The sequence below is a fragment of the Ambystoma mexicanum genome, chromosome 3q, assembly GCF_040938575.1.
Source record: "Ambystoma mexicanum isolate Mex_15411 chromosome 3q, UKY_AmexF1_1, whole genome shotgun sequence".
NCBI classification, from domain to species: domain Eukaryota; kingdom Metazoa; phylum Chordata; class Amphibia; order Caudata; family Ambystomatidae; genus Ambystoma; species Ambystoma mexicanum.
The window spans coordinates 735,153,002-735,178,456 of NC_090926.1; the positions used below are offsets into that span (position 1 = coordinate 735,153,002).

The following is a 25,455-nucleotide window of genomic DNA, read 5'->3' on the forward strand; positions in this document are numbered from 1 at the left end:
GGATTAGAGAAGGGGGCATTGGTGATGGGTCTATAATTCTTGCAAAGTGAGGGCTTTTTATTCAAGGCGGGTTAGCCAGGGTTGCTTGAAGCATTGGAGAACCTCTGTTGGAGGCCCACGCATATATCCCAAAGAAAAGCACAGGAGGCTGAATGTGCAGCCATTTGCATTTCCATTTGCATGCCTGGTCAGGCCTACTAGAAACATGCCAACAAAAGCTCTGGAGAAAGAAAGGATGCGTTTGCGTGTGGATTCGCCTCCTTCATTTATTCGTCCTTTCCACCGCCCTATGATTTCCATAAGGCTTATTCATTTGAAGGGCAGTTTCTAGTTGCGATGCCGGAGCAGCAAAATAAACTCACAAATACATTTCCATAATTCCAAGTAAGGTGCAGTGCGGACATCTTGCCCGGTCGGGTAGAGTTTTGAACCTGCTCTTCGGGTGCTTTAAGGATGTATAAGGGCCATCTGGCACTTGACTTCAATGCATTGAATACACGTAGGAATAAGTACATGGCGTCCCTTTTCAAGTACCGATTGGGATGTGTTGATGACATTATTTGGAAAAGATGCCTAAATATTCTAAACTCTCATGAAGACCTTGCTCTGTCGGGCTTTATTAAAAGCCTTAATCTGTTGTCTGACTGGGGTGTCATCCTCATAACTATGGTGTGATCCTGGTAGGGTAGTACTCTCGACTGCTATCTAGATTTTTTTTCTCTTATAATATTTGCAATCTGAAATGTATTCACTTATCGTCTTTCTTTTAACTTAATTGATTTGTTTCTGGTTTTTCTGTAAATAATTTGTATATATTCTTATGGTTGACTTGTAAATGGATTTTCTATGTGTTCATATGTCAGTTTAATTGATTTTCTGATTGGTACAGGTTTAATTTAAACCAAATACAATTAAAAAAAAAAGAAAAATAGGGGCCAGTGAACCAGACTTGCTCATCCACCCACAATAAACCTGACAGATCGCTCAGTCAAGACATTAGAACATAAACAAATGAACATGCCACTGTCCCAGCTGGGATCTATGTGAATACTGCAAATAAACATGCCGCAGATGAAAATATAAATAGTTTTTCTTCATTTCAAACAATTATATACGGGGAGACCTCCTCACAGCTCCCCCATACTCCCCTAAGATGTATTATTTCCCTATCCCCCCCCTCACATAGAATTGCTGCGAAATTCGCAATAAAATCTTCAACATTTTCATCTGTGGAATGTTGTGATGCGCAGTAATGGGGTGATACCCCCAGCTGTCCTCACTCTCTCTACTGCCGTTGTCAAGGAGCGTCGAGTACATGGGTGGTCCGGGGACCGGGCACCCCCCGGAAAACGCTATTTACATGAAAGTCCCTATTCTTAGAATGGGACATTATTATCCACGTTGACAGTCCAGGCATCACCCAGTCTGTGATGCCCAATATCAGAAATTACCATGTTACAGTAACTCCATTACAACAAGAATACATTATAATCACGTCAATATATATGTCAATCGAAATGAAAAAGAGAAGGGCAAACATGCATGTCAAAAGGAGAAACAAAAAACAATATGATATTAGAGACATTTCTTAAAGAAATTCCATTTGCACATCATTGTCATTTCTACAGTAAATCCAGGGACGCCATTTCACCAAAATGCCAGGGGTAGTGGAAGTGACATCACATGACCCTTGCCCTCTGATGACATCACAGGAAGTGATGTCATTTGACCCCACCGCAAAGTGACATCACGATAAGCGATGGAACACAACCTTTCACCTCTTGACCAAACAGGAAGTGGCATCACATAGCATTGCTTCTAAGTGCACTACGAAAAATATGGTTACGCAATCACTGTAAAGTGATGTACATTTATACAAGAATGGATCACCATATGTATCATTAATATCAGAGTGTATAGGCCCATATTACCAAATAACTGTGAATGCAAGCAGATGCCCAAGACCAAACGATAATGATGTGTTATTATATAGCACTTACGCTTCATATAGAACAAATATACATACAATATTACTCAACCTGTGTTGGTACTCATTTATCAACCTCAGCAGGATGAAAGACTGAGTTGAACTTGCCGGGAGTCGAACCCGCAAAGCAGACACACATTGCAGCAGCAAGTGCTCAACCCACTGAGCAACCTTAATGGCTATAGCTATCAGAAAACCAGCCACGCCAAAAACAAAGAGCCTTCCAAATCTATCACTAGCAACAGGGACTGTACTGAGGATCTTCAAATCAGCATACATCAAGCCACTCCTGAAAAACACAAGTGGTGACATAGAGGACCTTTCCAACTACAGGCCGATCTCTAACATCCCCTACCCAGAAAAACTTCTAGAAACCTACGTATATAAACTAACCCAAGAACACATAGAAAAACACCATCTGCTGGACCAAGCTCAAATCAGTTTCAGACCAGCGAGAGGAACGGAAACAGCACTACTATCCATCTGGGACGACCTCAAAACTAACGCAGATCAGGGCCAAAGATGGGGCGGATGCAGGGCCCTCCCCTAGTTCCTTGGTATATTTCTGCATAGGAAGGGCTAGCATAGCGGTGGTACTGGTGAGTTCAGGCAAGTTTCGGCAAAGCTAAATGGAGCACACTCGACTGCTGAAAAGGGTTTAGTCAACCTCCTCCTGGCATAATTTACTACTGGATTTCAAAAGTTTTTCCTCCCCTGCCTGTCAATTTTGGTGAGCTAGGGGTGCTTTTAAGGCAGAATATGCCGTGTCAGAGTGCCAAAACAATGAAGAAATATTCAGCAGATATGGGAATTCCAGGGTCGATTCTTTACCTTTCTTGCAGTTTTGTGGCAGGGCAGGGCCCACTCTCTCGTCTCCTAACAACCCGCACCCTTGACTCCGAACGAGCTTCACCCTCGTGGGGAAGCCGGGAAAGATGTAAGTGTTCAGCAGGTGGGCGGGGCCAAACAGTATCAGCTGGGTAGGATTTCCAGAGCATGCGAACGGGCCCCCTGCGGGTCACCAGTACCCTGCGCCATTGACTCATCGCGGGCTTCAACCTCACAGGGAAGCCGGGGACGATTTAAGTGTTCAGCAGGTGGGCGGGGCCAAACAGGATCAGCTGGGCAGGGTTTCCGGAGCAGGCAAACAGGCCACCTGCAGGTCGCCAACACCCTTGACTCCCTGGTGCGATTATTGCAGTAATACCTTGGGGAATGAGAAAACAAAAAGTGCAAAAAAAAGTTATTTGGAGGAGGAAAAGGGATGACATTGCATCAGGCTAGAGGTGGGGAGGGGGCAGATGATACCATGGGAAATTGGAGCGTTGGGAGTAGTCTGGGGAGCCAGTTACAGTTCAAACGTTTTCAAGTAATCAGGGGAATACCAGAGGAATCTCACAAGATTACCACGATAATAACGCAAGAAAAGAAAATGCGGCACATGAACAAAAGAGTGAAAGGGGGTAATGGAAGAGGGCCATGGAGAGAAAAAGCAGTTGAGGGGTCTGGGGGGACCATGGAAAGAGGAGGGGGCATTTGGTGAGTGTCTGTGAGGACTGGGAAGAGGTCATGTTTTATTTTTCAGCATTTTCCCATTATCGCTGGAATGCCGGGGGATTACCCTGTTCTTGACTGGTTCATTGCCTCTGTATCTGTTGTTCATTTTCAGGGGAATATCAGGGGAAAACCGTGGGAATTGGAAGAGAGCAAAAAAAAATGTATACTTAGGGGGCCCAAAGGAACCTATTGGTGCAACATGTAAAGTGGCCATGACCAAAGGCCATGGGTAGTGGGCCCCAAAGAAACCTATTGGTGCAACATGCTCAGTGGCCACCGCCGAAGTTCATGGCTACTGGGCCCCAAAGAAACCTATAGGTCACCTGCAATGGACGTGGCTAGTGGGTCCTAAACAAACCTATTGCTAGTGGGTCCTAAACAAACCTATTGGTGCAATATGTACAGTGGCCACGGCTGAACACTGGCCATAACCAAAGGCCATGGCTAGTGGCCCTTGAATAAACTATGGTATAACAAAGTCCTTGAAATTCGCTGAAAACCTTGGGTTAAGGGACAGTTAAGGAGATCAGATTTAATGCAGCAAATCCCTTGAAATTCAGCGGATGTGGGAAGTGATGATCATTTTAACCCGGCCTCCCCCCCTGTTGCAAAGCCCATGAGCACTTACATAACAGGTGGGATTCACAATGATATACAAGATAGAAGCCGGCAAGATAGCTCAGTGAGTTGAGCTCTCTCTTCTGTGAACTGCAGGTTGCAGGTTTGAATCCCCGCAAGGCAAACTAAGCCTTTCATCCTCCTGAGGTTGATAAATGATTACCAACTCTGATTGAGTCATATTGTATGCATATATGTTCTATGTAAAGCGCTGAGGCGCAAGCGCTAGATAAATAACACATCCTTAGGTGGAAGGGATCAACAACAGGGAGACACCAAGTTAATATCATTATCACATCCACTGAACTTCAAGGGTTTTGTTGCGTTAAATCTGATCACCTTAACTAAAGTTTTTTCAGTGAATATATATATACACACCAACACCTTGACTGAGGAGGGCATGCGGGTACTGATTGTACAAAGTACCAGAGTTTCTGTAGGAAGTAACTTTCTCTTACTTTGCTTAAAGCTCTTTCATGTTTCCAGCTCTTGGGTACAGCTGTCTCAGAACTGGAAGTAGGTCGTACCGTAGACCAGTAACACCTTTGAAGTGAGCTGGCTAACAGTGAGGCCAAAAGAGATGTTGACTTTTGAATCCAGAAGGGAACTCTTCCACTGGGAGTGTAGAGTAGACCATCAGACGGCTTCACACATCTCTTCCATAGGGTTATATCTGTGGAGCATCTGAGTTGCTGCCTCATTGTGGTTGGAGTAAGTACTCAGCCTGTTGAGTGCACTCCATTCTTTGGATTGGGGGGGTTTGGCTCTATGGGTCCCTCAGAGATTTTTGTGTGGGGGGGGGTCTGCCCGGCACTGATGCCCGCTCCATGAATGCCAAAGCAGTGAAATGGGTGGCATGATTGGAGCAGAGGTGAACGCGTGCAAGGACTGCCCTGCCAACCTAACATCAGAGCTGGCTATGGTGACGCCATGTTGCAGGGTTATCAGCATGTTTCCTACAGCACAGAGCTATGCTCATTATTCCGGCTGCTTCACCGAAAACAAGCTGTGGATGCACGCGACCACCTGCTGCTAATCACATGCTCAACACCAGAGGTCGAAGTGGGCGGGAGCGGTGCTCTATACTTTTTATTTTTAAGTTTCACTGTTCCTATACTTTTATTTAAAAGGAACCATTGTGGAACGGTATTGTTTTAAAATAAAAGTGTAGGAAGAAGTTGAAGCTTGCACACTGCACTGAACATTCCCTTAAATAATAGGTGTGTTTGTTTGGGGGTATGGATTGTGTGTGGTAGGGTGCGTAGCGATGGGGTTTGAGAAGAGTGGGGCAGACCGGCATGGAACATAGCTCCATTACTTCTTTTTGTACACTTCGGCCACTGCTCAACACAACTCGCTTTCCATAACAAACAAAGCAGGCTATGGCTCTCGCACTTTCGGTCTTCAACAGCAAGGGCCCGGGAGACATTCTTGACACTGTCATGGCACTCTATGCCCCCCATCAGCATTCCGTCGCATTTCCGCTGTAATTGGTGCCCCTCCCTCGCTGTCACAGCGTGGCTGGCTTCCCTTTAGAGTTCTGCTTCGGGCCAGGCTTTTGTAAGTCAGATATTGTACACAGGCAGAGCATTCAAATGCCTCGGCCATGCTGGAGTCTCGACAGATGCTCCGAGAATCCACACAGCCGCCCCCGAGGACCCTCTGTGTGAACGCCTTTCAGCTGAGGCACTCGCCTAGTTTGCCTCTGGTCGAGCCATTAATTAATTGCGGGAGTGTGCGCAGCCTACACAGATTCCTTGCAGGAATTTAGGGAACATACACACCCTTAGCAACTTACGCGCTGTGGGCGTCATCAGAGGGCGACACCAGCAGTTGCAAGGTCATGTCTCTGCAGCTTTCCCACACCCTGCTTCAATTGAGATGTCCAGCATCAGTATTTTCAAATTCAAATTCACTTGATTGTCTAAGCGGCTTAGCGGTTACACACAGGATGCACAGTCTTTTGGGATAAAACGCCACTGAGTGAGTTCCTCGGTGCTTCACTGTGATGTGCTGCATGAGTCTTTTCTCCATACGAGCCTCTGCAGTCAAGACACTCAACGTAACGGAGGGTGGTTTGCCAAGAGGGTCAGGGCGACATGAACCGACTTCACTAACATTTCATTGCTGCGTCACATGTTCTCCACTCCCCTTTGCCATTTATCTCAATTTTCCCAGGAGCTTAAAATAAAAGTGGAGCAGGTCTTGAGGCATGACTGGAAATGTAAGGTCATGTTGTTGTCTCGGAAAGGCCGCTTGGGCTTGGCCAGAGTCAGTAACAGTACGGGCTGCTGCCAGACTACCTTCAGAGGTGCAGGCTTGCCAGGGGGTCTCGCGATTCCCGCGAAGGTCACCCGCCAGTGGCTTTGATATGTGAAGAAGCGACACTGTAGTGTAACAACTTGGAATGACCAACTCCAGTCCTCAAGAGCCAGATTAATTCCAGGTTTTCAGGATATCCATACTAGATGCTGTATACAGCGAAACTAAATAGCCATTATTTACATTACCGTATGGTATATGAAACACAGACCAAGTTGGGAGCACCTAGAGGCCTCACCTATAGCATCCCGGCCTGTACCACACATGAAGTTCCAGCAGACAAATTCACATAGATAGTAGGAAAGAGGACACTAAAACTTCTGCTCCGACACCCAATGGTGGAGAATAGACAGTCCAACCTCATTACACATAATTGATTTGAATAAAAACCCTATACATAATTCATTATAATACAACAGGGAGTGCGCCACGCTAAAACCTCAATTGTTTTGTTAGGGGTAGGCCTCTCTCCCACTATGCAGGACTCTCAAATCTAGCTGTGTTTTGGGATTGTGCTGAATTGCTCAATTGTTTCTCAAATCCAGATGCGTACAGTACTATACCCAATTGTTCTGTTGGGCGTGGCGCTCACGCTCGACTATCTAGCTGTTGTCACACCATGCAGGATTCCCGAAATCTAGGCATTCAGCCATACTGTGAAGATTAGCTTCACAAAGATTACAAAATATATAACCCACTAACAAAAAAAGTTCTAACTCTCTGCAAACTTAAATCACTCAAAGAACTCACACAACCACCTCTCGCACTGCAAGCTGTATGCACTTCACCACACCACAAAAACACATAAGCCGCACCAACAGCGCACGAGGTCTGACATTGCTCCGATACTTGCACCAAAGCTCAGTGCACGGTGTATACCGAGATGAAGCTTCCAACAGAACACGACTCCTCTTACTATCCTACTCCCTCTTCACCCTACTAACCCACCCCACCTTCTCGCTTGCAGATCTGCCAGAGCGCCTGGGGACCAACTCTGTTGGTGACGATGCACAGTACAAATACCTTTAAAGTGTAACATTTAACATATGCTTACCCTGAAAACCTGTTGTGATTGTGGCCCGTGAGGACTATAGTTGGTCAACCTGGTTACACAGCACCACAGTTTCGTCTCTCCTGTCACACTCTGATTTACTTTGGCAATGTCCTGTTTACTCTCACACTTGCCTGAGGGTTGGGGCGCAGTTAGTGCTGAGCACTCTGGGAGTCCTCTGTAGAATATACGATATGGGCCATATCTCAGTACAGGCTTTAAGGCTGCTGCCAGCAGTAAGAATACCACTGAAAGTAACTGTCAACATTCTGGTCTTTAAAAAGGGCAGCACCAAATCCCGCCCTGGCCATTTGAAGAATGCGTCAGGTGTGAACAGTGCACACAAGTGCTGATGGGCACGAGGTCTGTGCTTTAGAGGTCAGTTGCCAGCCCCTGAAAGGTTAGGACTGGTCTATAAGGCAAGTTCCATCACATGATTCTAGGATGGGCCAGTTGTCTTAGAGTGGGACAGTTTCACCAGTTACTACACTAGTTTGAACAAATGTTACTAAACAAATATGGCTTCAGATGCATTATTTAAAGCATATTTGACCAGAAAAAAACGTCCTTGAACAGTGCTCAGTCTGTTCTGTACTTAATTGTATTGTGGGCCAATTCTCATTGGTCCCTGGACCGATTGTATGCCCCATTTCGACCCTGGTCCCTGATATGTAAATGTATCATGACCGGATGCCCTTTACCATGTTGAGCAGTTTCCGCTGATATTTTCTTTTGTGTGTAGTAGCTAGAAACAAAGAAAAACATGTGACTGTATTTCGTATCCATCTGGTATTTAACCATGGCAGTAATGTCATACCGCTGAGGGGTAACTGCAATATTTGTTCTGCAATTAGGCCCAATGTGTTGCTCTGCAAGCCAATGGAAGCTTGCTTGCAGCAATAGGAAGCACAGTCTATTGCTCGACCAACAATTGGTCGAATTGCCCCCAAAACACATAGCTCGAGTGTTTGGGATAGGCAGTATTGCTGAGTCTGGGGGTCAGGCCTGGCTCTAGGAGACCATCACGGGCTGAGCCCATGAAATACCTCTCTCCCCCAGGAAACAAATCAAAATAAACGTGCCCCTGCTGCCCTCTCAGCACTTGAGACTGCATCAGGGCCAGATAATTTTTTCTCCATATTTGGGCATTGCTTTCCATTTTGCCAGCGCAGCACCGGCAAAACGGAAATAAATGCCCAAAAAGGGAAGATAGGGCAGGGAGTGGGGCCTACCTTAATGCGTAGCTGCAGGCCTGCTGCACGCCTGCCTCCTGCACCGAGTGACTCCCTGTTCTGACCCCAGTCAATCGTGTTGTCTGGGGGCAGGACAGGAAGTCATGGATCAGAGGGTGGTGTGTGGGCGGGCCTGCAGCAAACAGCCTAGGCTGAGTTTGATTTTTTTTTTTAATGCTGATCGTGTGGATACTGGGCGGCCATGGTGGGGCCCGTGGCGTCTGGGGGTACCGGCTCGAAACGAGGGTCAGGCTGGCGCCTCTGTTTGAACCCGGGCCTCGCCATGCTCGCCCACCTTACCCACAATACATCACTCCGGCCTTGTATTACAGACCTGGCTATTCCTAAAGGCATCTAAGAGCGCTGTAACGATGTCAGATTAAGTGCACAGCGGCAAAGCCACCGGGCTCTATTCATCCACTGAGACATTTGTATCGGGCTCCAGTGAACATCTTGTGAAGGGAAAGGTTGCCAGGGGGCGGCGTTTCCCCAAATAAACACCCTCAGTAAAGAACACTTTCCTCAAATATTCTAGTATTGGAGTTTATAATGGCAAATGACACCCCTCCTAGAATATTTGGGTAAAGTATTTTAGGGGTCGGGAAAATAAATCTGCCACCCCGACGACATTTTTCAGGCGACATATTCACGTGGAGCCTTTGTATCCATTCAGTTGTCTGTGTCTGTGTAAACTTTGTTTTCTTCTCAAAAAGTATTCTTTATTGCACTGTCACTGATGGTCCTTTAAATTCAGGGCGTCCGAATTGCTATTGGGGTCCCGCTTCAAAAATGCAAAGGGGGGGGGGCAGATGAAGGGGTCAGGCAGGCTGTACAGTACCAATATCTGGGGTAAACCAATGTATGCCGCGTGGCACCAAGACGGCTAACTTGAGCAAGGCAATTGCATATTTGCCATTTCCACATGACAGCCTATGGCTCATACACGGGGCATGCACCTTTTGAACATAGAGGGGGAGAGGGGCACCCCTTAATACTGTGGTGCTGCCCCTTTGAGGAAAAGGGGAGAAAACCTGAGATAAATGCTCATTGTCCATATCTAAAGCTTGCATTCCAGTAAATCAAAGTAGTTTACTATGATTAGTTATAAGCTACATTTTCTCAGTCATTTTTTGATAAATTATGAACACTTGTATAGAGCAGACTGCAGGCTGAACCGCCTCTTTGCTCTGTGCTTTTAAACTGTGAATAACCTTTCTCTGCCTTTTTTTGGGAGGTTATTAGGCGTGTGTTGAGAGGCGTGAGATCCTATTTGTGCCCCACCATCCTCCAGATGTGTGCTTTAGCTGGCCTTCCACCCGGAGGCGTAGGCAGGATTGTGTAACATGTAGGGCCTGCAGCTAATGGAATAGGCCCACCCGAAGGGGAGCCCGCAGCGGGAGAGGGGCATGTCCTGCCCCTAGCCGAATGCGCAAAAGTAACTAAGCGTAGCGAGGGAGCGCAAACCAATCGAGGGGGATTCAGGGGGCAGGGGTTCTCCCACCAAGACATTTGTGTTATAAATGATGGCATTAAAGACACTGGCCTCACTATAACTCTGGCAGTGCCCCTTACGAAGGGCACGGCTGCCGCCGGAGTTGTTTTTTTTCCGGCACCCGCAAATGGGCAATAACCGGGTCATGCTGAGTTTGGTGGACCCGGTAATTGCCCATTCGCGGGTGCCGTTATGGCCGGCCTCCCGTCGCCCATTCAGCCCTATAGGGCAGATTGGGGGTCAGAGCATGGTTGCAGTGGCACCGTTAATAACAGTGCTGGTGCAATCATGAGTTCTGCTCGCGGTTGCCTGGATGCACGCCTGGTCACACCAGGCGTGCAGTCTGGCACCCGCGAGCAGAATTCGTAGTGTGGTGGAGAGGTAACAATGGTGCCGGTAACACTACTGGTGCCGTTGTTGCCTTTCCGCCACACTCATAATGAGGGCCACTGTAACAAAACATGGTCAAGCTGGCTGTGCCAACATTTGCCAGTATCCCCACCTAAGAACATGCTCCTGTTGGGATTGCCTTAAGGCCAGTAAAAATAAAAAGCCATGCCACAGTAAGAGAACATGCCCTTGCTGGCTACACAAAGCCCTCTCTCCCCATCTAAGAACACTCATCATGTTGTATGTGTCCCTAATGCCAGTCAAACAATGTCATGCTAGGGTAAGACACCATTGCCTTGGGGGCTGCAAAAATTACCCCTTCATCCCCATGTAACAACACTTATAATGTTGCCTTTCACCTTTACACCAGTAAAACAATGCCATGCCACAGTAAGGAAACATGCCATCCCCATGTAAGCACACTCATCATGTTGGCTTTGTCCTTAATGTGAGTACAAAAGTGCATGACACAGTAGTACCCAGCTAGTCCCATTGTAGTATACTCCCCACACCCCTAATGCTCCTTCAGATACATTTAGGTTGGCTTTGCTCAAAAACACCAGCAAAACATGCTATGCCCCTATCAAAGAAATGTCATTATCCGTGGGCCCCAGCCTTGCATACACACCTAATTACAGACACATGCACACATGTATGCACACACACATACGTATGCGCAGACACACACACACAAAAATGTACACCCACAGTTACACACAGAGGTACATAGCTACACAGACGCACACACAGATACACACACCCACACGTATGCACAGAGATACGCACATACACACAGATACACACACACAGATACGTAGACACACACACACACAGGTACAGTCACACATAGATACACACCCACAGAGACACATACACAAAGAGGTACACATACAAATAGATATTCACACACACAGATACACACATACACAAATGCAAAGATATATACACACACACAAACAAACGTATACACTCACATATACATATACACACAAACCCACACACATACACATGCACAGATACACACACACACACACACATGCATACACGCACAAACACACACATACGCACACACAGAGATACAAACACACACACATAGATGCACACACACACATGCACACATACAAACGCACATACAGGTACACCCAGAGATATACACACGCATAAACAGGTATGCACACACACAAATGCACAAACATACAGACATGCACAGAGACAAATGCATACAAACACATACGCACACGCACACGCACAGAGTTACACATATACACAGAGATATACACACATACAGATACATAGACACACACACACAGATACAGAAACAGACACACACACACACACACACACACTTAGATACACATGAACAAAAAGATAGAGGAAGGCTTATAATGAATCATAACCTCTGTCATTAATCTGGGCAACCTCCAGACTATCGTTCTTCGCCTGCCAAGCCATTACACCAGTTCACCTCTACACTTCTGCTTTCACCAAGGTCTCAATGGCTTTTCATATCCCCAGGGCTGGTTCAAGAAATCATGGTGGCTGTGTGACACTGGTCTCTTGTTCTAATAATGCAGAGCCAGCAAGGTCGATCCACCCTCACACTCTGAAGCTGGCATACACCCGGCAATGCCCTGCAGGAGAGGAGGCTGTTCCTGCTAATCCCTGGGATTTCCACTGGCTCCCACCCCTTGAGTCACTTGACACCCAGGGACACAGTTGGTACTTGTGAGCTGTAACTCTATCTGAGAAATGGGAATATAGACAGAGCATGGGACAGCTGGCAAAGGGGCACACTGCGCTGCCAGCACTGGTAGCATACCGAGAAAACAGATGTAGATGGAGAGGCCAGCATGGAAAGCTTAAGATGTCTAGGCATGTGACCGCCCCTGCTCAACTCTACCAGCCTTTCTTAGGCTCCCTACCGGCCACGAAACCAATCTCTTTGCCTTTAGGCCAGGCCACCTCCAGAAACAGTCATAGTAGAGAGACGTAACTCAGAATAAGATTAATATGTAAGAATAAGGTGATATGCGTGTAAACACCATGTTCTGTATTTAATAGCTTTGCAATTAATGACTAGACGGGTGTTCTATTCAGAAAGTAGGGTCTCTATGAAAAAAGGTGCATAACTTTGCAAGAAGTTCACCTCCTAATCTGGTTAAAATGAGTCAGGATGGGGTTGGGGTGGTGTTATAGGGGTAGAAAATCAGAGGGTTTTGGGGTATTTTGGTCACGATGAAATGTAGCACTCTGAATTTTCTGTCAGTAAAATCACATATAACCACTTCTTACACATACACTGCAAGCTTTATTGACAAGCAGAAAGTACAGCAACAATTACATATGTAGCATGTGCACGGTAATGCACGCCTCATTCACAAATATCTATGGCAATGTGAGAGTCAGTATCCCCACGAAAACGATCCAGTATGGGCACGGCAAGTGGCAAGGGCAGTGCCAGTACACGCTTCCTGCACAAACAGATACAGCATGGGCAGGACCAGTGCAAGCTTTCCTGGCACATGGGGACTGGTGCCGCATGAGCAAAGCCAGTGCAGATGTCAGTCACACAATGGTAGAGGGACAGCATAGGCTTTAAAGTTGAGGGAGCCCTAGATCTTCAGAGTCAGGTTTCCCACACAAACTATTGCAGATGCAGTATGGATGGGCCACTGCAAGTTTCCCGCACTCACAAATGGGTAAATGTAGAGCATGAGCAGGGCTCGTTCAATGTTCCCTGATGGACCCAACGGGCACTGCATGGATGGGGCCAGAGTGCATGCCGTTGGCAAAGGACAGGAATACGATTGGTCCTGGCTTACATGCAGCCTGCAAGTTTGCACATGTACCAAGCACCTGGGTGTAATATTCCCTTCTACCTCCAGCACCGCTGCCCATGTCCATACCTCTTCTGGGGTGAGTGCTGTGTACATGGGTTGCACTGCACAGAGAAATCTGCTCTAACGGGCTCTCGGCAATTCCTTCTGCCTGCCGGTCATCCTCCTTATGTGGAGGTGGGAGTGGGGCGAGGTAGGTATGGATGGAGGCGGTTAATGCACCCGTAGACTCGGACATTTCAACTTTCGCACCTGCTTAAAGGAGTCGTGGGGTGGCAGCTACTGCCCAGTGCACCAAGTCCTGATGCTCAAGTCTTCCCATTCTGGCTGCTAGCCAATCTCAAGCTGTCCTGGGCGAGGGGCGGGGCTATAAGTGTAGTGCGAAGACAGCAGGACAGAGCAGCTCATCTGGAATGCAAGTGGTCCTTTTAAGCCTGAGTGCACTAGAGGCAAAGGGCCACCAACGCTGTCATTGTTCAATGCCACTTCACTGGCCTATTGGCCTATTGGTCGTTTGTGCCTTTGAATCCTCAAATGTCTAGTTTCCTGCAATGACCCTCAAAATGTTCATTTAAACCAGTGGTCTTGAAACCTTTTTGGCTGGGGCCTCCCTGAGCAAGTGTGGGCATGCCGGGGCCCCCCAAAAATGCCAAATGGACAGTAAATCCAAATGGCTATGAACTATCGCAAACTGTTGCCGCACCCTGCTCCCAGTATAGTCTATGGGCTCCCCCACCTGCTCCCATCACAATCTATGGACTCCCTCATCCCACTGCTAGCCAGGCCCCTGTGTTCCCCCACCCCAACACAGACCCTGGGCTCTCCCCACCTGCTCCCACCACTATTCCATGTCTCCCCATCCTGGACCCACCACAGTCCCTGTGCTCCCCCACCTTGCTACCAGCGCAGTCCGAGGGCCAGTGGCGGCTGGTTAATTTCTTAAGTGGAGGGGCATAAACATTTCCCCCAGATAAGCCATAGCAGCCGAGCATAGCGAGGGAGCCTGAACCGATCAACAGGGGTTCTGGGAGGTTCTGCCCCCGGTACATGTGTGCGCAGGCTCTAATGACCCTTATACTTTTGTAAACAGCCACAGTCATTTAGTAGGGGTTGGAATATCAGGAGTCCGATGTGGGTTGCTGAATCCAAACACTGTAGGGTGTGTGCGTATTAGCTGTAATGCTGCGGGAGTCTGTCCGAGTCTCAGCCCCATCTTATTGAGAATCAATTTGCAATATCTCTGTACTTTGCTGTTTGTGTAGCGCTTAAACACTGGGTATCCATGAGTGGCTGAGATTGTGCTGAATGCCAGGCATTTGAAGTCCTTGACAATTCACTCCGTAAGAGCAAAGACTTAATTGTTGAATCAGGCAAACGCCACTTTGCATTTTTAGTTTTGTAACAAGAACAAATCACTTATTTTCATTGCAATGCACGGATACAGGTCGACAGAGTATCGCAGTCTGGTTTAATGAACCCCAGCAAGAAAAGCAGCCTCTTTCAGGCCCCAGATTTGCACTTGCTTCTAGCTATTGGAAAGTGAAAATGTACTCTTGATGATTAAGTCATATTTTGTGTGCATGTTAAGAACTAAGAGGGCGAGTGACATTGATGCATGGCGATTAACTTGCAACTTTACATTTTCACCCTGCCCCCTTCATACCCTTTAGTTTGTTTTGAAGCAGCAGGACAGTGTGCACAATATGGCCATGTTCTATCAATCGCTCTATGCTCCACCTCTCTGCTTCTGATCTCAATGATTTGTGTCCTTGCCGCTTCCCAGTGCCAATAAACCTGACTACCCTTATCATGATTTGGACTTTTAGAGTTTGACAGTCTGTTTCTAGAAATCCCCTTTTGTACTTTGAGCCAAAATCAATTATAATTCACATGTCATGTCATTATTTTTAATTGCTTACAGTGCTACTCTATTTTACTTGGTGTGAAATCTTCTTCTCAAGTGAATTTTGGAAGCACTGGGGTAACTGGGATGTCTGGGCTTAAAGATACTTGTTGACATTTGTCAGCTGGCTACAAATGGTGTGTTTTGCTAAATCTAGTCTTCAGCTTGCAATGACTATCGTGTGTAATGGTACCTTTTACCTACATCTGGCTGCCATTACACTACATGTCTTTCTGTCTAGAAGCTAGACAGAAAGAAATGTAGTGTAATGATAGCCAGATGTAGGTAAATGCTACCATTACACGCCATATTTATTGCAAGCTGAAGACCAGATTTTATTTTGGAGCCTAGAGTCTCCAATCTCTAGATTCTAGACTCTAAATAATGTGTTCTTTTTTCAGACTGTTGGTGCATGACCCCTTGGACATGAGGCCGGGGCCCCCAAAGGGGTTCGCGCCCCAACCTTTGAATGCCGCTGATTTCAACTGATACATTTCAACGCAATGTTAATATGCGGAGCAGCATTTTAACGGATGATGCACATTAGAACCTTGACAGGTTGAGCGATGTGCATAGATCTCAGCATGCACCTATTCCTGTCTACCATCTTGTCTATGCAACTCACAGCATGCACTGCTGTGCGGCGTGGGGTGGTGCTTGCTGTGTTGCGCTATTCATTTTTGCCCACGATCAATAATCGATCGCCAGCAAAATTTGCTGGCCTCTGAGCTGGCAGAGATGGGTTACCTGCTCCTCATCTTGTTGATTTATCAAGTTTGTATCCTGCCATGGCTGCATGTTTGCCCTTTCCAGCCAGAGACCCTGTGCCGCTGCACCCTAAAACCAAGTGTGCACAGGAAGTAGCCCTGTTTTCGCGGCAGAGTGCACCGGAAAACAAATCCTGTACCTGTGCGCAGTGTGGTTTGCAGGAGGGCACCCCATATTTGAGGAAGGGCCACCTACCACACGTTAGTTCTGAGAATCTGTGAAGGTGCTCCAAGGTACTTCTTGGCCACTCTATTTGACGTCCATGTCCACTGCATGATTGATTGACCTACACCAATTTAACAGTAGACTTGAGATTTAGGGTGCTTTCACATCATTTTCACCCAAACAGTACTCAGGATTGGAACACTAATGATTCCTGAGCGAATAGGGGGTCTCCTACTGACAGGAGATAAAAAAACCAAAACATTTACAAACATTCCCAAAAGCAAATAAAAGACGCTTAAAAAAAAGAAAAAAAGAACTTAAGGAGCGAAAAGTGAAATTAATTCCCAAATAAAATATTAAAATGAAATTGCAAAATCAGCACGTAAAATACAAAAATGAAATTATTCAGAAAGAGGAGATTGAGAAAAAATGCAGGAATCATCAAGGACATTGGCACAATTCTGTTCGTATCCAGGTGCCTAAAACACGGACCAAACATCACTGGAAAAAGAAAGCATGCCCCAATATTTGCATATTTCTATTGAAATATGCAACAAGCTCCATATCTAAATGCAGCAGATAGCACAACCTGGTTAGAAGAACGCAACCAGAATAACACAGTATGTTGTCCAGAAGCCATGCGTTCTACTGGATTTAGGTATGCATGTTAAAAGACATTTTTAAACATGTTACCTACGTGCTGTGTTCATGATTTGCACAGCTGTAAGCATCTCCCCCATGAACAGAGCGACAATGAGGGCCCAATTCTGGTGCGTGCAAAAGTAGAAAAGTATTGCTCTATGGAGGAACACCACTTTTCTTAAAAGCACCATATTCTGTTGAAGTAAGAATGTGGCGGACTAATTTTTGTCATGTACCCGGTTTACGGCCCTAAAAACCAGAAGTAATGCAGGGCAGCTAATGCAAGGCAAAGCCCAGGTTTTGCATGTAGAAAAAGGAGTTCAAATACAGCACACATGAGGTGTCGTTACCATCTACTGCACACGTTTTGCTTTTATAATCAAGTCATTTTCAAGATGGTGCCCCACTTTTCAGATTTACTGAACGCTCAAGGAACCTTTAGTAAATCAGAAAAGTGGCAGACTTTTTGGAAATCCCTGCAGTGACACTGGTGCACACGCTGCCCCTGGAATAATAGATTTGAGCAGCATTTGCTGCTGGTAAGCAAGACAGCTCCCCCCCCAATACTTACACCCACATCAAGATGGTGTTTCTGGATACTGGAGGGAAGAATGTTAGCTTTCCACACTACTTTTCTGCCGAGCTGAGAATCGTGCCATGAGACTGAAAACAACGTGAACCACCCGCTGATTTCCTTTCCACGGGGTTCTTTACGTACACATCACTATGGAAATAATGGCCTAATTCACCAAACGTTTTCCAATGGGGTTTAGCTATTATAAAATGCTTCTGTGGTTTAGGCTCTAAGAGTCCTAAGAATAGCCTCTCTTCTTGGCGGTGAAAAAACATTATTTAGTGCCATGGAAGGATGAGAATCAGCCCCAGAGTGGAGGTGCTCCCACACCCCGATGCACGCCCCCTGGTTCAACAAACCCTATCGGTTTCATTGTCTTCTCTTTCTATAGAATGTTGGGTAACTGTGTTAGCTTGAGAGCCCAGAGCGAAACAGAAGCCATTGCCCTGCCTGTCAACTCACGTGCCCTCAAACAGTGCAGGGCGAAGTTTATGGTGGGGGTGGTGTTTATGTCCTGCCAGCAAAAGAGCAGACTGAACTCTGGTGAGTGCAGAGGAGTTACCCTTCTGCTCACTGCAGCCGAAAATGCGTCTTAAGCGTTAATAGCAAGTTCAAAAATCAACCCCAAAAGTGAGACAACCTGCAATGACAGTGCTAAAGGTCGGCCGGGTTCCAAGGTACTGTGCTTTACATGAAAAAAGTACAGTTACTCACCAAGCTACGAAGCTGGACATTACGGCACAGCGCTTTCAGCGATAGCCGTTTCGGTGTGGCACCTTGGTCACAGGTCCCTTTTAGGCACACCCTGGTGTTTGCAGGCAGTGGCCAGTGAGATTAAATTATGTGCCAAGGAGCACACACTTTGGTAAAGCAGTGTATCTGAGATCCTTTCACACAAAGTTCGTTTGCTCCTATGCATTGTGTTAATATTGAATATCCATATTAAATGAGACTTTCTTTTTTCCATATCAAACTAGCAAATATAGCTGTAAACTAAGCTTTAGAAGGAGAGTTTTATTACTGATCGATTTCATTGCCTAATAAGGAATTTGGTAGGTAACTGGAGCTGTGTGCGAGTTTTCAGTAGAAAACGTTCCATCACAACTCCAATTACTAAACATTTACATATTAGAATAGGCACTGCTAATAACAAGAAAAATCTTAAAAAAGTAATGTCCTAGACTTTCCAAATCAATCCCAGCTCCATCAAAGGACACCAAGGCGAGAGCACTGTACATGCATGCTTGTCTCTCCTATTGTTCTGCAGGGTGGGCCCTGAAGGAGACATTATGGGCACTGCGGGTGGTGGAGAGAGGAGGAGGGAGAGGGCTCAGCTTTCCCCTGTAAAGGCTGCAGAAGCTTCTAACTTTAAATTGCAATGAAAAGCTTGCATTTTCACCTCGCAACATAGTTGAGTACCTGTACTCTCTTTCAGGCTTTGAGAAGGGCAGGTACTCAAATGCTCAAAAGTAAGAAGTGCAGGTACTGAGACCCGGGTAGGACCAGCCCCTTTAACACACTGGGAAGGCAAGTGAAGAGAACAGCATGAGGCGATCCAAAATATGGTCACGGCTAACCAGCATGAATTGCGAGGCGCAACTGGGAGATGATGAGGATTCTTTTGGCAACGTCTGTAAAGACTATATTGACTCTTACGTTTGATTGTTTTAAGTTTTTACGTATAAACTGCTACTTGTATACATCTCTTTGCCTCAAGCCGCTCCAGAATCCTAGTGCGCCTATAAAGAGAATGGCTATCTTTCAATGCTTGATATTTTAATTCTTATTTTGTTCTGTACCCCAAAAATCATAAATAAGAAGGGCAACTTTAATAAATACAGGATTTTGGGTGTCGACTATACATTTCGAACACTAGAAGAAGAAGAAACAGGAAGTCGGCCTCTGGAGGGAGGTGAACTTTAACCAGTCTTGCTTCAGGTTGCCTCACATTTGCATGCTGACCTTTGACATGGAAAGCTGAAGGATATTACCCCAGAAAGAAACTGATGCAAAAGATCTGAAGCTGCAAACCAAGCGTATTTCAGGGTGGGGGAGATAGGACAGGAGGGCCGCAGGGGGCACCACCCAGGGAGCTGTTGTCAGGCCGAAGCACGGGCGGCATGGCTTACAGGCTCGGGCACAAATAAAAAAGTGGCCCACAGTTGCAAATGGCAATTCATTCCTTTTGTGACACTGTTTGAATAGTAACCAAGGGGGAGTATTTTGATAAAATGTGATGCAAATTGTGCATTTTAAAGAATATTTATTCAGCAACACTGGTCAAAACTACTAGCCACATAGTGAAGTAACTCATCAAATTGTCACAAATTGGGCCAAAAAAGTGGCCCACTTTGACCAAAGAGACTGGCCAAGCATTTTGTGTTTTTGGTTCGGCCATGGGCCTATTGCCCTATAAGCCAGTCCGAGCCTGATCTCTAACCTTCTCTTGTCAACTTTCTGTCTTGCAGCTCCTTCCTGCAGAACACTATCCAACTGGGTTCCAAGAATCTCTTTGAAGAAGCCGGCCGGGTCAACAAAGCGGAGAGCAAAAGGTACGTGGCAGCATGGTGGGCTTAAGGGCTATGGGCCGAACCATGCACGGCTTAGTAATGACACCGTCCTCTCTCTGCCCCTTACACGGCACATATCATCTACATTCCCTGTCTCACACCCCCATTCACACCTCTTACCTTACATAGCTACATTTCGTCACCCCTCACTTGTCTTTACAGCTGCACCTGCCTCACCTGCTCACATGTTTCACCTGCATTAGATAAATCAATACATTGTAAATCACTACATCAGAACAACTGCATCTTGGTGCAAGGGACTGCCATCAAATAAGCCTCTCCGCCAGTGAAACAAATAGCCATGTTTTGACATCTTTACGGAAAGCGAGACAATTCGAGAACAGATGAAACGTGGCCATCAGTGCTGAGACCTTTAATTGACATGTGTACGTTAACTGGGCACCAATGGACACTGTGACAAAAGGGTTTGATGTGTTAGTGTGGCAGGCACCGGTAACCAAACTAGTTGCCACATATTTGAAACAATTGTAGCCACCAAATCACTTTGTAGGACATGTTCCGGCACTGGGAATCCACTGCGGTGGTAATTGTGCACAGTATAAAGAATCACAACGTAATAAAGGAGCAGAAGGGAAGGCAGATGCAGATAAAACGATCCGTCATAATCCAGCCGGGAAGATGTGTTCGCACATACTATGGAAGCATAGAATTAAGAGGAAAGAAAAGGAAGCCTCCTTTTGAGGGTCTTAATGTGGAAAAAACAGCAACTAGCCACAGCCCGAATTGGTTGGGCAAGCGACAGGTCAAAGTCAAGCTTAACTTCCAAATTTCAGAGCATGATCACAGACATTGGAGGGAATCCAGAACTCTGCACTGCAACCAACCAACAAGACCTCAATCATGTGTATGTTAAATTTACGTCAAAGGATATTCGTCCAACTTCCAATGAGCTCCATATTATAAATACCCCCCAGGTCTGTGGCTCAGTGGACTAATGCATTCACTACAGTGGCCTGTGTTTGACTTCATGGTCACAGGTTCGAATCCTGGCAGGTCCACTCTGGCCTTCATCCTTCCGAGGTTGATAAAATGAGTACCATTAAGTTGGGTAACAACAAACATCTGTTATCTGTCAATAGCACCAACGTGCACTCTACAAATAAACTTGTTATGTTTTATGACCTGGTCAAGTAAGAGAAGACTCTGTGTGTCATTGTAATAGAAGAAAAACAGCAATACAAAGTGGACGAGAAGAGCCAATGGCTGCATGTTAAAGTTGAATAATAGAGGCAACTGTGTGAGTGAGAAGAAATAGGATCAGAAAAACTGAACGGGAGCATCTAGAAAGATTGTCCATAAGCCCCGCCAGTAGAGTATTATGGTCTCCAGCCTCTGGCAGAGGACTATATAAGACATTGGGCCTCATTACAAGTATGGCGGTCCAGAAATAAGGGTGCTGACAGCAAGGTACTGGCTCCCTTTCTGGACCACTGAACTGCGATAATGCCAGTAGAGGCCACAGATCCCCCGGTAGGCCTGACCGGCGGGTCACTGCCAACCTCATAATTAGGGCCATTGTGCTCAATGATACCTAGTGTTGCAGAACGTAGAGCTAGAAGAAACTGGATAGGAAGACCATTGAAATGAGTAACAATTCAGAATGGGCAGCCAATTTGATTCACTCGGTCCTCTTAGCTATTCCGGAGCTGACCTAGTAATGATCAAGAAATCCAAAATACTCTACAGAATTGATATTAATTAGAAATATGAATGCACAGTAGGGTCGAGACTTGTCTTTTGCAGCAATAGTTTAAGCATACTTTGTTTCATTACTGGAAGAGCAAGGCTAAACTAAAGATAAGCATAACAAATATGAGTCGGAAAATAGACAAAAACGGAATTTCCAGCACATTTTCATAATGGCTTTGTCCACTATATGCTAGTATTCTGCCGGTGTAAAAAATAAATGTTCGTGCTCACTGTGCCCAAACAAGTCCCTGCTGGCTGCACCAATATATTTTAGTCCCCCACGTAAGAATATACACCTGTTGGCTTTGCCTTCATGACAATAAAAATGCCATGCAACAGTTAGGAAACATGTTCAATACTCACTGGCTGCAACTACAGCACACCCCTAGTACGCCCACCCATGTACCAGTTTATTGAGGAGTACTGCCCCAGGGAGTCGATGATTACCAGTATGAGTTTTACCGCATCCACAGCATCAAGACCATCACGGATGGTCCTCAATGAACTACTTAGCATCTATCAATTGTTTGTGTTCTCTGACCTCACAAATGCATTCAACACTGTCGACCACCCCACCCTCCTTCAAGCTCTATTGGGAATAACTGTGATCACCAGTGAGGTACAATCCTTGCTTGTTTCCTTCCTAGAGACCTGTGTCCTGGGCAGGTACAGACCCCATACTGACTCCTGTAGCACAAAAGAACATTTAACCATCATGGATTGGGAACTCACAAAGACTCCGCCCCCAATAAACAGCACCCGGCACTCCTCCGATTGCCCGTATCTGTACATACCGTTCCCATGGCCATACTCGACTTTCCTAACCCACCCTACCTCCTCCACCCTTTACAAACATCATTAATACTATACTCTTAACCAATCACCGCTGGCATATTGCCCTGTCATTCCCTCTCATACTGGCCCCTTACAACATGCTTTATATGCCCCATTAGCTCCAATACAAGCACTATTTTCATTCATTGTTCTCATTCCTAAAATTCTTGATCAGTCTATGGAATCCTAAACGCTTCTTTCTCCCAAACTAGTCCTCACATCACATCACTTTAACCAAAACCTGAATTCAACCAAGAATTGCCTAAACTATCACACCTGCTCTCCCGCTCCAACATGAAGGAGTCCATGTCGTTCTCATCAAAACCAACTTCACAGCCTATGCATGTGAACCTACCGCTATTTGACAGCAACCACACTTTGCGTTGGTAGTCAGTCTTCTTTTTCTTCCCTCTTCTGAACATTAGCACACAGCTTCTCTAATGTCAACAGGCGCTCAGTAAATGGAAATCACATGAGGTAACATGCTGCTCAGCTTTATCCCTATTCCTGATGGCACATTCTTAGTGAAGCTCACCTTTGTTCTTAGTGCTTTTCCTCACACTCATGTTTGCCCGACTCCTCTGTGTCTATAACCTGGAAACCCATAACTACCCCCACAAACTCCAACTCGCTCCAATACTCTCAAATAGTGTGCTGGTCAATATCGAGTTCCAGCCGACCCAGCCTAACAGAAATCTTCTCAATTGCCAACCACGGCGGAAGTCCAAAACACCCCATTTCACCAAATATTAGGGGATCACCACAAGACCCCCTGCACTACCAGCCTCCTCCCCTACTAGCACAACCAAAAGATCTCGTCCCAGTCCTATGAGCTCTGGTCCATCACCCCCTCCTCTTCTTTGTGAAGGACCCTAACAACAGCAATGCCACAGCGGTAGCCAACTCCCCCTCCGCCTTAGGTTTCAGACTCTTGAGAGAGGCCGTATACTATACTGGATAGCGGACTTCAATTGTCAGATCTCCGTTACCTCAAATAGCACTTTTCTTTGATCCGACCATTATGTGGTAGCATTCACCATCCCTCCGGTCGCCCACAACACACCCCGGCCATCTCCCCTGCCTCCCACATTGTCCAGAAGCGCCAGGCGCAATTACGAAGGTACACATCATGCCGTTGCTCAACACACTCCAATCTGAACACTTCGACAGCTCAGTCCCTAATCTACTTGCAAAGCTCTATACTGAAACACCGACAAAAGATATCAACACCATAGCCCCTCTTGTACCTCTCAAAACCAAACCAGCCATTCACAAAAACTCCTGGTTCACCCCGACCTCCTAGAGCTCCGAGCCAGTAAGTGCTCAGCTAAAACAAAGTGGAAACAATTACCTTCCGAAGAGCGAAGATGGCTCATCTCTACAGCAGCCAGTATGTATCAAAAAACCACACTCCTTGCTAAAGCAACCACCTACAACACAAGAATAGCTAACACCAAATCCAACACCAGAAAACTCTTTACTATCCTTAGGGAATTGGAATCCCCCATCCTCGGCACCACACCTGTTCATCAAAGATGAGGTGTGGTGCTCAAACAATCAAAAAGCCCTTCTGGATAAAATAGATACCTACAAATTAAACTCAACCTCAAACAAACCTCTGTCAGAAACAGTAAACCCTCACCTACCATCGTGGACACGACACTCCTGGGCAAGACAAGCCTATATTTTACTTTGCCAATGTCTCTGAGCTGGAAGTCAAAGCCATCCTAAAAGGCTTAAAACCCTCCAGATGCAAAGGTGACATATGCCCTGCACCCATCATCAAATACTGCACAGAGGCCTTAGCCCCTTTCATTACCCTCTTCATTAACGCTTCATTCTCCTCAGGGGTCGTCCCCTCCAGGCTCAAGGAAGCCTGGGTACTTGCCCTGATCAAGAAACCCTCCTTAGACCTGACCATTCCCAACAACTGCAGACCAATTAAGACGGTCCCTTTACTCTTGATAATTCTAGACAAAGCTGCTTGTATCCAAATACAACACATTTTGGAAGCCAACCATATCCCTTGACTGCGCCAGTCCGGATTCCGCCCAGGTCATGGAACTGAATCCACCCTGCTTGATCTGAAAAATCAGCTAGATGAAATCAGAGATGAAGGGAAGCTGACCCTTCTTTTACTGCTGGATCTCTCTACAACATTTGACCTGGTTGACCATAACATTCTCTGTAACAATCTTACTACAGCAGCCCTCTTCTCACTGGAAACTATTGCGTGGATTGCCTCTTTCCTAAAAGACAGAACCATCACAGTGTACGCAGAAGAGGCCAGTGCCCCCCCCCCCCAGCGCCAATCTCCTGCAGAATTTCCCATGGGTCGTGTGTTCACCGACATTATATAACATATTCACCAAGCCCCTTTTTGACCTTTTGTATTCCATCGGTGTGTATCCTACACTAATTATGCCGATAACACTCAGATTCCGCCCCCCCTCTCTGGCAATTACCAAGATGACTCCACCAAGCTCAACTCAGTCTGTCTGACTATCCAGGTCTGGATGACCATGCATCGTCTCTGCCTAAACAATGACAAGACTGAGATCCTCCTGATAGGCTCCCCGTCAGTGCTGAAGAATCTCAATACACAATATGCATCATTCAATATTGACGGCAACACCATCCCAGCCTCTCGCACAGTAAAGACCCTGGTAGTCTCTCTGGATGCCTCACTGTCCCTAGCCCGCCAGGTGAACACCATTGCCATGTCTGCCGCATATACGACAAAACGTATCAATGCGTCCAGACCTTTCCTTTAACAGTATACCTGTCTGACAATTGCCCGTGC

General features: G+C 46.2%; 1 protein-coding gene across 1 annotated transcript in view; it reads left to right on the plus strand.

The window, feature by feature from the left end:
* Positions 1–25,455, plus strand: part of ST6GALNAC2 (ST6 N-acetylgalactosaminide alpha-2,6-sialyltransferase 2) — a 211,524-nt gene that overhangs the window by 95,121 nt on the left and 90,948 nt on the right. The window contains exon 2 of the mRNA XM_069654673.1: positions 20,007–20,090. Coding sequence (XP_069510774.1) covers positions 20,007–20,090 — 84 coding nt within the window. The remainder of the gene's footprint in view (positions 1–20,006; positions 20,091–25,455) is intronic.